Here is a 13,122-nt window from a genome sequence, read left to right as displayed (position 1 = left end):
ATCCCTGGATCGCTGTATATTGCTTCTTACTTTTACCTTGATAAAGTTCATACTTGACAAAGATTCACGGTGTGGTGTCCGTTCGTAAGTGTGGTGTGTCGACAGTGTGTACGATCAGTCCTCCCCGGCGAGGACTTCCCCTCGATAAAACTTAACAGGAATTGTGGGAGAGGAGGGTCTCGGGTGGTTAAGAGAGCATCTTGGCCCCTGGGGTCCCCGCCTTCCAACACTGGGCCAGATTTCCAGTATGCTTGATGAGCAATACACACAGATTTAAACTTGACTCTCTCCCTAATGGGAAGCCAGTGCAGAGCTCTCAGGCCAGGCTTTATCGAGATTCTACGTGGAATTCCAAGCAATGTGCGGGCTGCACAGTTCTGAGTCCGCTGGAGTTTTTGCAGACTGTACTCAGGCGCCCCAAGGTAGAGGGCATTACTGAAATCAAGGCGAGATTGAATTAAGCCTTGTATCACTATCTGCTTCGCCTCAAAGGGAAAAAGTGGGAGGATTCTTTTTATCATCCTAAGGAGGCCAAAGCAGGTCGCTGACACCTTGGTCGCCTGTGTATTGAAGGTCAATGATTTGTCCAGCCACACCCCCAGACTTTTTATGTTATCTCTCGTAGTGGGAGGCGCGCCCATGCTCAAAGGCCATAACAGCTCCAAGGTGGAGGGGCTGATGAGCCGAGGAGCATAAGCTCCATTTTATCGTCATTGAGTTTCAAACAGGACTTCGTCATCCAACTCTTGACCTGTTCCAGGCATGTTGTTAAATTGGACTGTGGTTGAAGGCCTTCCTTTTGCACAAGGGAGACCACTAGCTGGGTGTCATCCACATAGGAAATGATGTTAATACCATGTGGACGAACAATCCCAGCCAGCGGTCTCATGTATGCATTGAAAAGCGTGGGGCTCAGTGAAGAGCCCTGCGGCACCCCACAGCCTAAAGGCTTGCTTGAAGAAGGGGGTCCTTTGTCCAGGTTCACGCCAGAGTGGGAGCCAAAGGCTCCCTGAACTAGTTTGAACTGGGCTATTCATGGAGGGCACCAAGTGTGCCCTGCACACAGACTATGTGGCCCTAGCAAGCTCTCCCACCCTGCCCCAATACACTAACCCTGTCTGGGACGTGGTCATATCTCCCTGTGACAGGATACCTATTGTTCTGCCTTTCCCTGCTCGAGCTTGGCTCAGCAGCAGGAGGGCAGAAATGTGTCTATGTCCGGTAGCAGCCCTGGCTGGCTGTCCGGGTCCGGAAGACTGGTGCCGGGAGCACAGAGGGCCTCCCAAAGGAGATTTACGGTGCATGGAATCATACCTCCCACACTGTTTACGGTGTGGGGATATGATTCCAACATGTTTGATACCAAACATGATAGGGTTAATTACAGCCAGTTTCAAGATGGTCATCTCATAATTACGTGGTGCCCCTCTGTATGATATATGACTGTCTCACTTACAACCCGGGAGAATGGACTCCATGGGCTTTAGGGGTGCCCTGGTCATGCAGGGGCACCCTCACACTTAGAACCAAATACCCTGCCTTCAGGATTGTAAGGCCTGCCTTAGGGGTGACTTATAGATTTTAAGTGTAGTGACCCTAGATCTAGATAAACATATCTTTTGTAAGTGGTGCTAGAAACAGTTTACACCGTCTGTAATGGCAGGCCTGTAGTTACAAATGGAGTGGTCTTCCATGGGTGGCATGAAGCATGCTTTAGGGCATGGGGGTCCGTGATGTAGCTATACCCTGGGTACCTTAGTACCATATACTAGGGACTGACAAGTGTACACCAGTGTCCAATCTGGGATTTAACTAAACACTTACTGAAACCAATTTAGGGGAGAAAGCACAGAGACTGGGGTCCTGGTTAGCAGGATCCTAGTCAGACTATTCAGAAACCGCATTAAATCAAGCAAAAAGTGGGGATAGCTATGAAAGCAGATCCTACTTTCAGCTCTTCCTAAAAGCTCTGATGTCACAGAGTATTATATCACAAATGCTGGTTCTCTGAGTGTTCATCAATGTGTGGTCATTTGCTGTGAATCAGTATAGCTGCTACAACCAACATGTGTTTCGTGGTTGTAAACATTTAGCCCAAAATCGTTGCCAACTATTTCTTGAACAGTTTACATACTCTCTGAGAATTGTTCTGTAGTTCTAATTAGGACACTTTCCATTTGCCTGTTGTGAACCTGTTGTTTTCCTCTAAACAATGTGTTTGAGTCCTTATACTGATATGAACTTGTAATTTAGCCACGGTGCATGCGGGTCATAGACGACTTGTCATAAAGAGTTCAATATTCCAAATCCTTTGCTCATTCCTGGTTCTTCTTTAAACTTTAACAGAGGATCTCCCATCTCAGCCCCTTCACTCCATCCATGCTGGGATGAATTAATCCAGTAACTGGCGGGAGCTTCACACAAACAGATCATTTAAAAGTCCAGAACAGCACAAGTGGTGCTCACAGTTCTTTGTTCTTCCTTTGCAGCTGTGATCTCATTTGCTAGATGGCTGCCACTTACACGCACTCCTCTAGTGCCCCTTCTGCCTATACCTCCTCCCCTTGCAGGGCACTCTTCTAGTACCTCTTCTTCTTGTACCTCCTCCTGCAGGGCACTCTTCTAGTACCCCTTCCTTGTACCTCCTCCTGAGGGGCACTCTTCTAGTACCCCTTCCTTGTACCTCCTCCTGAGGGGCACTCTTCTAGTACCCCTTCTTCTTGTACCTCCTCCTTGAGGGCACTCTTCTAGTACCCCTTCTTCTTGTACCTCCTCCTGCAGGGCACTGTTCTACCCCTTTGCCTCTTAACTACTCCTTCATGGCACTCTTAGTAATGCTTCTATTCGTACCTTACTCTTCTGAAGAACACTCTTCTAGTATCCCTGCTCTTCATACTTCTCCTGCAACACCTATTACCTGTAATACTCTTAGTATAATAAAACATGGCGCACCAGGAACTACAATGAGGACTTCTAGCAGATTATTCACTGTTAATGTAATAAAAAAGTGGCAGAAAACGAAGGTGGAGCACAACTCCCATAAGGGCGAGCTGCCTCTGTCTTCTTGGCATTGATTTTAGTACCTCTGAACCCAGGGGTCACACAAGCAGTGACAGGGGTCACTAGGGGCAATCCAGAAGTCACAGCTGCGACCCCTGGCAAGCCCTAAATAATGCCCCTGCATGTGACCCTGTTGAGAACATCATACAATGTGTCAAGTGACTCCATTCAGAATATCAGAATGTGCTGTGTTTTGTGACTTCATTCAGAATGACACTGTGCTGTGTCATTACAATTGAGAATATCAGTTTCTGCTGTGTCATTTGACGTCATTCAGAATATCACATTCTGTGCTTGGTCATGCGATGCCACAGAATGTGCCGTGTCATGTGACCCCAGCCACTGTTTTCTAATCGTAGATAGATTAAGGTGTTTCACTCCTAAAAATACTGCAATAACTTTAACATCTTCTTTGGAAACTCATTTCACTTTGATTGTTTCTCTGTTTTGCAGGATGTCAGAAGCACCCTAAGCAGGTAAGGCTGGTTTATTATTCTCCTCTCAGTGTGTAAGGCGCAGGTCTCACTGCTGCAGTGTGTAAATGCCACAACTGAGCTCATACAAAGTGCTAGGAAACTTTCAGATCCTCATAAAATCACTTTATATCCCCAAAAAACCCTTAGGTCCTAAGAAAATACATTTGATTCCTCTGAAAACGAATTCTTCTTTAAACGTCCTTTGTATCATCAGGAAACTCACTGAAATTTTCATAAATCCCTGCGAGTCATCAGAAAACTCCTTGGAATCTTGAAATAATTGCTACAGAAATGAGTTGCTGTCCTCACAAAACAAATTTGTATCTTTAAAACCTAACTTAAGTCCTAAGAAAAGTACCTTGAACACACAGAAAACTCAAGCACATTCTGGAACAACTCCCCTCACATTTTCCTCAATTCTGAGTTGTGCAAAAACTCATTCAAAGTTTCCTAACTACAATGCAAATCTTTAAAACATCCCTTCTGTGCTTCCAAACAGCATTGAAATGTAACTAAAGCCATGCTAAGGCCTCATTCATTAGTAAATTCCCTCCAATTTTAAGAGGTCTCATCTAGTTCTCATAAACCTCATTGTAATCCTCAGATCTGCTCCTAGTCCTAATAAATCTCTCACTAGTCTGCAGTGACCTCCCTCCAGTCCGTATCATCTTTGTGAGTCTAAAGAAGCCTCATTTCAATCCTCAAACCTCTGCCCAGGTCACTGACCACTCATTCCAGGCACCAAATCCTTCTTAAAGTCCTCCAAGACTTCATTGTGTGTCTTCCAAAGCATAATTTCAATCATCACTCAGGGGAGCCTGAGTGCTTCCTGCTTCTGGCTGGAGCAGAGTAGTGACTAGGAGGGACGATGAGAAGAGACGTGGTGGAAAGAAGGTAGATGCAAAGAAAAAGGGCTTCCTAAAGTGAATAGGGTACACATCGGTACTTTGCGTTGAGCTGCCTGCTCTTTGCAGTCCTTTATCGATATACAGCAGGGGCTTGATGAAAATACGGGATTAGCAGCTCGTCCCCATATCTTCATCCTTGATACCTCAGAACAACCAATGACGACAGAACTCTGAGGACATCAGGCTAGTGTAGCCCTATTTTCGAGCTTTTAAGGATAAAGCTCTGACTATCCCAATAATTGTTTTTACTACCCACAGTCCCCAACATTTTTCAGCATCGCCTATCCATAGAATATACTTTTTTGGAGGGGGAACTCCTGAGGAAGGCAGCGTGGGCTGCCGAAACGCATGTTGAGACAGAACTTGGAAACCACCAGATAAACTGTTGTTCTATGGACATTGTTCTCAACAACCTGAATTGCTGATTAATTAATTGTTTTTTATTTATATGAATTATCATATTTGAAAGACTGAATAATTGACTGAAGTACATAATATTGCTCAATCAATCAAATACATTTGTAAAGCGCGCTACCCGCTGGGGTCTCAAGGCGCTGGAAGGGCGGGGGGGGGGGGGGGGGGGTTTGGGGGGGGGAGTCGTTACTGCTTGAACAGCCAGGTCTTGAGTTGTTTCCTGAAGGAGATATGGTCCTGGGTCAGCCTTAGGTGGGTGGGGAGGGAGTTCCATGTCTTGGCCGCCAGGTAGGAGAAGGATCTTCCTCCGGCGGTGGATTTGTGAATTCATGGGACGGTGGCGAGGGCGAGGCTGGTGGATCGGAGCTGGCGGGTGGGTGGGTAGAATGTGAGGTGGCTGTTGAGGTATTTGGGGCCCATGTCATGGAGGGCCTTGTGTGCATGGGTGAGGAGTCTGAACGTGATCCTCTTGCTGACGGGGAGCCAGTGCAGGTCTTTCAGATGGGCGGAGATGTGGCTGTGATGAGGGATGTCCAAGATGAGTCGTGCCGAAGCGTTCTGTATGTGCTGGAGTCTTTTCTGGAGTTTGGCTGTGGTTCCAGCGTAGAGGGTGTTCCCGTAGTCCAGACGGCTGGCGACGAGGGCCTGGGTGACCATCTTCCTAGTTGTGGTGGGGATCCACCGGAAGATCTTTCGGAGCATGCACAGGGTGTTGAAACAGGATGACGTGACAGCGTTGACTTGCTTGGTCATCGTGAGGGAGGAGTCCAGGATGAAGCCCAGGTTGCGATGCGTGGTCCGTTGGCTTGGGTGCGGTGCCCATGGCCGGGGGCCACCAGGAGTCGTCCCAGGCAGAGGGGGATGTTCCCAGGATGAGGACTTCCGTCTTGTCTGAGTTCAGTTTCAGATGGCTTAGCTTCATCCATTCCGCGACGTCTTTCATTCCTTCCTGGAGGCTGGCTCTGGCAGTGGCGGGGTCGTTGGTGAGGGAGAGGATCAGCTGGGTCGTCAATCCTTGCCCAGAGATGTATAATCATTATACAACCTCTTTTTAGAAACACTGCCATGTATAACAAATACATTTATTTTTGCACTTTTCTTTGTATTAGTTGCACTATTGATTATTCGCTTAATTTTATGTACTAATTTGCTACTGTTGAGCTGTTTATTTAATTGAAGTTGCCCAAGCCCATTTACAATAGGAAAGAATGTAGATGACATGTTTTTGTTTTTACTACCCTGCTCCGTGCCAGCCGCCACTGGGTGTCACTGGATTAGAAAGATTTTTGGGCCTGTGGGTAGGGGTGCATTACCCATTGCCTGAAGGGGGCGCCCCCCCTCCAAATATAATCCCTAGTAGTCTAATGGGCTTTCTGCTGCCTGCTGGGGGGAAGAGTGGAGGAAAGACCTCCTATCTACGACTGATGAGCGGGTACAGGCTAGGCCCAGGGCCTCAGAGGGCAGCTCGCCCCCATTTTGTCAAGAGACCCGATGACCAAACGCTGCTTGTGGGGCCACCTCCGTCAGGGCAGGACTGCTTGATGCTGCAAGATATCATGGCCTCTATCCAGGGGATAAAGTCCTCGCTGGAAGTACTTATGGACTTGGTCACGAATGAGGTATCCCTAATGAGGGCGGATCTGCGGAACATGAGCTCATGAGTGAAGGAAACTGAAGACACTACCACCTCTCTTGGCCTAGACACTAAGGGTCATATGTATCAAGCAAAAGTGCATTCACAAACGCCGAAATTCTGCGAATTTCGGAGTTTGCGAATGCAATTTTGCTAAATGGTATGTATTAAGGCAAATCTGTGTGCAAAATAAGGAATCGCAAAATGTAAGATTCCTTAAATGCAATGTAAGAAGCACCAAAAAAGTGCAATTTGGCCTTAAGGAATCGCAAATTACCACCAACTTTAAGTTAGTGGTAATTTGCGATTTCTTTGAAAAATGCACTTTTTTGCATTTTTCAAAGTGCAATGTGAAGCACATACATGCCCTTAAGGCATGTATTTGTGCCACATGTGCACGCATGCATATTTCAGGGGTGAAACAGGGTGTCCTTTTGACATCCCTCCACCCTTGAAATTGCATTCTCAATTTGCGATTCACTAATTGCAAATTGAGAATGTCTTCCCATTCATTCCTATGGGCCTCTAGGTATTCCTTAATTGCGAATCGCAATTTGCAATTAAGCAATATGTAGCATTAGCAAAATGTATTGCAAATCCTACATACATAGCATTTTGCGATTCTCAAATAGTGATTCGCAAAAAATTGCTATTTGAGAATCGCAAAATGACTTTTTGATACAAATGGCCCTAAGACCCTCAAAAGCCATTTCACGATCTATGAAAGGCTAATGCCCGAATGGAGGCCTGACTGGAGGACTTTGAACGTAGATTGTGACACAACAACATACGAATACTGGGGGTTCCGGCGGGCCTGCAGTAGACCTCTTTGTTTAAGATCTGGTGACCAAGGAGCTACAGCCTGGAGGCCTGTCTAAATACTTTTTGGTGACCTATCATAGCCTTAATTTCTAACTGCAGAGACCGGAACGTGATATTACAAACTTCCCGCAGGGCACCCCAAGTGACTTTACGCTCAAAGTTCAGAAACAACGTCCAAAAAGTGTTGAGGGACAACGCAATTAATTGTGATCTGCTCTTCCCTGCTAAATTACGAGTGGAAGCAGAGGGAAAAACATAGTTTTTCACGTCCCCAGAAGAGGCCTGGGTGAGGTTGAGTGGTTCGAGAACTGTTGGCAAGCAGGGGACTACGAACCAGCGTGCATGACGCCGATGCCGTTCAGGAGATTCATCAGGACAACAGACCCGGGTAAACACATCAGGAGGAAACAAGGGAACCTCCCGAACACGATCCATGAACAGAACGCAAAGAGCTGTTTTGGGCTATTTTCGCACTATGAGACATCTCACATGGCGACATGGAACTGTGTATGGCACAGGGCAGGATTGAAGCACAGACCCCAGACTACTGAGATATGGGGGGCAGGGAACCTATGAAGATGGCTGAAATATATAGATGCAATGGAATTATACACGAAAATTCTATTTAAATGTTTTGCACTACTGTGGGGTTTAGTTGTGCTCTTTGGTACCAGTTATGGGAGAGGCCGGGGGTGCAGTTCGTTGGGTGGTCCACAGTTCCTTTACTTGTTTCATGTTGGGGTGGGGTGATGGGCACTCTGCAGAGTTTGGTGGCAGGCAGTTTTGAGTTTGCTGTGCAGTGAGGCGGGATAGAGGATTTCAACATTTGGGTGGGGGGGAGGGAAGGCAATGTGTTGTGTTGAATTTAATGTTATTTCTCTTGACAATGTGCTCCATATTGTAACACAGTGTTATGTATATATGGACAAGCCCAGCCCCGCATGGCTACCGACCACACTAGGCCCCTGGAATGACGATGCGAGCAGTCTCTGATATCTGCATCCTATCCTGGAATGTGAATGGTTTGGGAGACGGGATCAGTGGGTAGTGTTTGTTAAATGGCTTTCACCTGATGGTGGTCCTCCTACAGGAGATGCATCTGATGGGTAACACTAGCAAAGCCCTAGACGGCAGGGGTCACAAGTTGGTGATACATGCAGGTTTCACGACAAGCTTAAGAGCAGTAGGCATTCTGTTAAATAACTAATTGCACTTGACAGTGAAGCAATTCCCCTACAACCCCCTATGTAGATACACAGCCCTCTCTGGGATATGGGAGGGGGAACCGATAAATATCCTATCAGTGTATATCCCTCTGGCCACACACAGCATCACTCTTCTGGACTTGGGTGAACTCCTATTAGAGGGTGACTTTAATATGACCATGTGTGATTCACTTGATGTTCAACCATCACGCCACGTGACCACTTCCCGCACACATTTGATTGACTTCTTTACAGCAATGGGGTTGGTAGATGTATGGCGCACATACAATCCCATCACTCAGAATTTTACATTTCACTCGGACGCTCATGGGCGTATCTCCCGTATTTCCCTCCTACTCACTTTGGCCCACCACGTCTTGTGATTCCGAGAGATACACCATTTGGCTAGGGGGATATCTGACCACTCTTCCATTTGGGCTATACATATGGCATTGATAAATGGAGCAAACACAAGAAGGTGATGGACGGAGCTCCGAAACAATTCAGACACTCGCCACCAGTCACAGATCTGGGTTGAATCTATCATCATTCTTTAGTTCACCTCAGTTCAGACCCAGTTATATGCAAATCATTCTAGACCCTGTGCCTCATGGGAACAGTCCATCCCGGTCTTCCCTGAACCGGTCACAAGCATCTTGGGACCGGTTTCTGGGTAACACCCTTCATCAGCCAGGTAGCTTGAATTCAGTGGCAAAGTGAACAAAGGATCCGCGTTTGGGCATACCCTGCCAACTTAGGCTGAATAAAGCAAACACAATGAGATGATGGACGGAGCGGCAAAACTTTTCAGACACTCACCCCCAGTCACAGATCTGGGTTGAATCCATCATCATTCTTTAGCTCACTTTGCCACCTCAGTTCAGACCCAGCTATATGCTAATCAGTCTTGACCTTGTGCCTCATGAGAACAGTCCAGCCCAAATTGCCAAGCCAGGGCTTCCCTACCGGAAAGTTCCTGGGACAGGTTTCTGGGTAACACCCGTGATCAGCCAGGCTTGCTTGAATTCAGTGGCAAAGTAAGCAAGGGACCCACGTCTGGGCATACCCTGGGTAACACCCTTGATCAGCCAGGCTTGCTTGAATTCAGTGGCAAAGTAAGCAAGGGACCCACGTCTGGGCATACCCTGCCAACTTAGGGCGGACAAAGCAAACACAAGGAGATGATGGACGGAGCGACGAAACGTTTCAGACACTCTCCCCCAGTCACAGATCTGGATTGAATCCATCATTTTTTAGCTCTCTTCGCCACCTCAGTTCAGACCCAGCTATATGCAAATCACTCTTGACCCTGTGCCTCATGGGAACAGTCCAGCCTGAATTGCCAAGCCAGGTCATCCCTGAACTGGAAACAAGCATCCTGGGACCGGTTTCTTGGTAACACCCTTCATCAGCCAGGTAGCTTGAATTCAGTGGCAAAGTGAACAAAGGATCAGCGTTTGGGCATACCCTGTCAACTTAGGCTGAATAAAGCAAACACAATGAGATGATGGACGGAGCGGCAAAACTTTTCAGACACTCACCCCCAGTCACAGATCTGGGTTGAATCCATCATCATTCTTTAGCTCACTTTGCCACCTCAGTTCAGACCCAGCTATATGCTAATCAGTCTTGACCTTGTGCCTCATGAGAACAGTCCAGCCCAAATTGCCAAGCCAGGGCTTCCCTACCGGAAAGTTCCTGGGACAGGTTTCTGGGTAACACCCGTGATCAGCCAGGCTTGCTTGAATTCAGTGGCAAAGTAAGCAAGGGACCCACGTCTGGGCATACCCTGGGTAACACCCTTGATCAGCCAGGCTTGCTTGAATTCAGTGGCAAAGTAAGCAAGGGACCCACGTCTGGGCATACCCTGCCAACTTAGGGCGGACAAAGCAAACACAAGGAGATGATGGACGGAGCGACGAAACGTTTCAGACACTCTCCCCCAGTCACAGATCTGGATTGAATCCATCATTTTTTAGCTCTCTTCGCCACCTCAGTTCAGACCCAGCTATATGCAAATCACTCTTGACCCTGTGCCTCATGGGAACAGTCCAGCCTGAATTGCCAAGCCAGGTCATCCCTGAACTGGAAACAAGCATCCTGGGACCGGTTTCTTGGTAACACCCTTCATCAGCCAGGCTAGCTTGAATCCAGTGGCAAAGCGAGCAAGGGAAAGTCTGGGCATACCCTTGCTCACTTTGTCCAAAAGTAACATGGCAAGATTGTTGGGAGCAGAACCACCACCACAGTTCAAGAATTGGAGGTGTGATACGGACTGATGATGGTGGCGGAGAAGGTGAACTATGAGGTTCGCAGTTGCCTTTATAAGTGGGAAAAGATTTGGGGTCACTGGAATGAACACCGGGGTGGTTTATGCTCTGCTCCAGGAATGAGGTCCTCTGCAGTAGCCATGGGCGGGAATGTAGTCACAAATGTGTGTAGTGATGTGGACTTATGATAACGTCGAGTTCCAACTTGTGTGAAGCAAGGGATCCTGTCTCTATTATGTATATCTACAAAGCCTGATGATACTGATTGGAATGTTATTTCCCTGTTGTCACATATTCAATAAAAAGATATGATTAAAAAAAAGAGTCTACACTCTGTAAGCCTGAACTGTGTTAAGATCGACGCATCGTATTAAAGGGGTCTGCACTCCATACGCTATACCATGTCATGGTCCAGGCGTTGTAGTACAGGAGTTTACAAACTGTAAGCCTGTACCTTGTCAGAAACCAGGCATCCTATTACAAGGGTCTACACTGTGTACACCTATACCATGTAAGCATCTATGCATCATATTACAGGGGTCTACACTCTGTAAGGCTGTACCATGTCAGGAGCCCTGCGTTTTATGATAAGAGTGCACAGTCTATAAGGCCTACAGGCCAACAGCAGGCTCGGGCAGATCAGGTTGGTTCTGGTCAGCAGGGCAATTGCAGGGAGGTCTTTGGAAGCTTGTGGTGTCAGTGTCGCTAACACAGGAGGTCAGCCGACTAACCCTTGGAGTCACTCTGGGTAGCCTGTGATCCAGACAAGTAGGTCCAGCCCTTCCTCTTCAGCAGCGGGGCAGTCCTTCCAGCAGCAGGACAGTCCTTCCAGCAGCGGGGCAGTCCTTCCAGCAGCAGGGCAGTCCTTCCGGCAGCGGGGCAGTCCCATCAGCATCAAGGGCAGTCCTTCCAGCAGCGGGGCAGTACTTCAAGCAGCGAGGCAGTCCTTCCAGCTGCAGGGCAGGAGATCCAGCAGCAGGGCAGTCCTTCCAGCAGCGGGGCGATCCTTTCAGCAGCAGGGCAGCCCTTCCAGAAGCAGCGCAGTCCTACCAGCAGCGGGGCAGTCCTTCCAGCTACAGAGCAGTCCTTCCAGCAGCAGGGAACCTTCCTTCCAGCAGCAGGCCATTCCTTCCAGCAGCAGGGCACCTTCCTTCCAGCAGCAGGGCACCTTCCTTGCAGCAGCAGGGCAGTCCTTACAGCAGCAGGGCAGTCCTTCCAGCAGCGGGGCAGTCCTTCCTGCAGCAGGGCAGTCCTTCCAGCTGCAGGGCAGTCCTTCCAGCTGCAGGGCAGTCCTTGCAGCAGCAGGGCAGTCCTTGCAGCAGCAGGGCACCTTCCTTCCAGCAGCAGGGCACCTTCCTTCCAGCAGCAGGGCACCTTCCTTCCAGCAGCAGGGCACCTTCCTTCCAGCAGCAGGGCACCTTCCTTCCAGCAGCAGGGCACCTTCCTTCCAGCAGCAGGGCACCTTCCTTCCAGCAGCGGGGCAGTCCTCCCAGCAGCGGGGCAGTCCTTCCTGCAGCAGGGCAGTCCTTCCTGCAGCAGGGCAGTCCTTCCAGCAGCTGGGCAGTCCTTCCAGCAGCTGGGCAGTCCTTCCTGCAGCAGGGCAGTCCTTCCAGCTGCAGGGCAGTCCTTGCAGCAGCAGGGCAATCCTTCCAGCAGCAGGGCACCTTCCTTCCAGCAGCAGGGCACCTTCCTTCCAGCAGCAGGGCACCTTCCTTCCAGCAGCAGGGCACCTTCCTTCCAGCAGCAGGACTTCCAGCAGCAGGGCAGTCCTTCCAGCAGCGGGGCAGTCCTTCCAGCAGCGGGGCAGTCCTTCCAGCAGCTGGGCAGTCCTTCCTGCAGCAGGGCAGTCCTTCCTGCAGCAGGGCAGTCCTTCCAGCTGCAGGGCAGTCCTTCCTGCAGCAGGGCAGTCCTTCCTGCAGCAGGGCAGTCCTTCCAGCTGCAGGGCAGTCCTTGCAGCAGCAGGGCAATCCTTCCAGCAGCAGGGCACCTTCCTTCCAGCAGCAGGGCACCTTCCTTCCAGCAGCAGGGCACCTTCCTTCCAGCAGCAGGGCACCTTCCTTCCAGCAGCAGGGCACCTTCCTTCCAGCAGCAGGGCACCTTCCTTCCAGCAGCACGGCAGGTCTTCTAGCAGCAGGGAACCTTCCTTCCAGCAGCAGGGCAGTCCTTCCAGCAGCGGGGCAGTCCTTCCAGCAGCGGGGCAGTCCTTCCAGCAGCAGGGCAGTCCTCCCAGCAGCAGGGCAGTCCTCCCAGCAGCAGGGCAGTCCTTCCAGCAGCAGGGCAGTCCTTCCAGCAGCAGGGCAGTCCTTCCAGCAGCAGGGCAGTCCCTCCAGCAGC

At 49.3% G+C, this 13,122-nt stretch overlaps 1 protein-coding gene across 1 annotated transcript in view; it reads left to right on the top strand.

Moving 5' to 3' along the window:
• The window catches only part of LOC147710169 (E3 ubiquitin-protein ligase TRIM39-like), a 208,491-nt gene that overhangs the window by 169,736 nt on the left and 25,633 nt on the right, over nucleotides 1–13,122 (top strand). Inside the window, exon 4 of the mRNA XM_086920860.1 lies at nucleotides 3,514–3,536. Coding sequence (XP_086776986.1) covers nucleotides 3,514–3,536 — 23 coding nt within the window. The remainder of the gene's footprint in view (nucleotides 1–3,513; nucleotides 3,537–13,122) is intronic.

The sequence above is a fragment of the Lissotriton vulgaris genome, chromosome 5, assembly GCF_964263255.1.
Source record: "Lissotriton vulgaris chromosome 5, aLisVul1.2, whole genome shotgun sequence".
In the NCBI taxonomy this organism is placed as follows: Eukaryota; Metazoa; Chordata; class Amphibia; order Caudata; family Salamandridae; genus Lissotriton; species Lissotriton vulgaris.
Note: the sequence above shows the minus strand (reverse complement) of the source record. Positions and strands in the feature narration are given on the sequence as shown.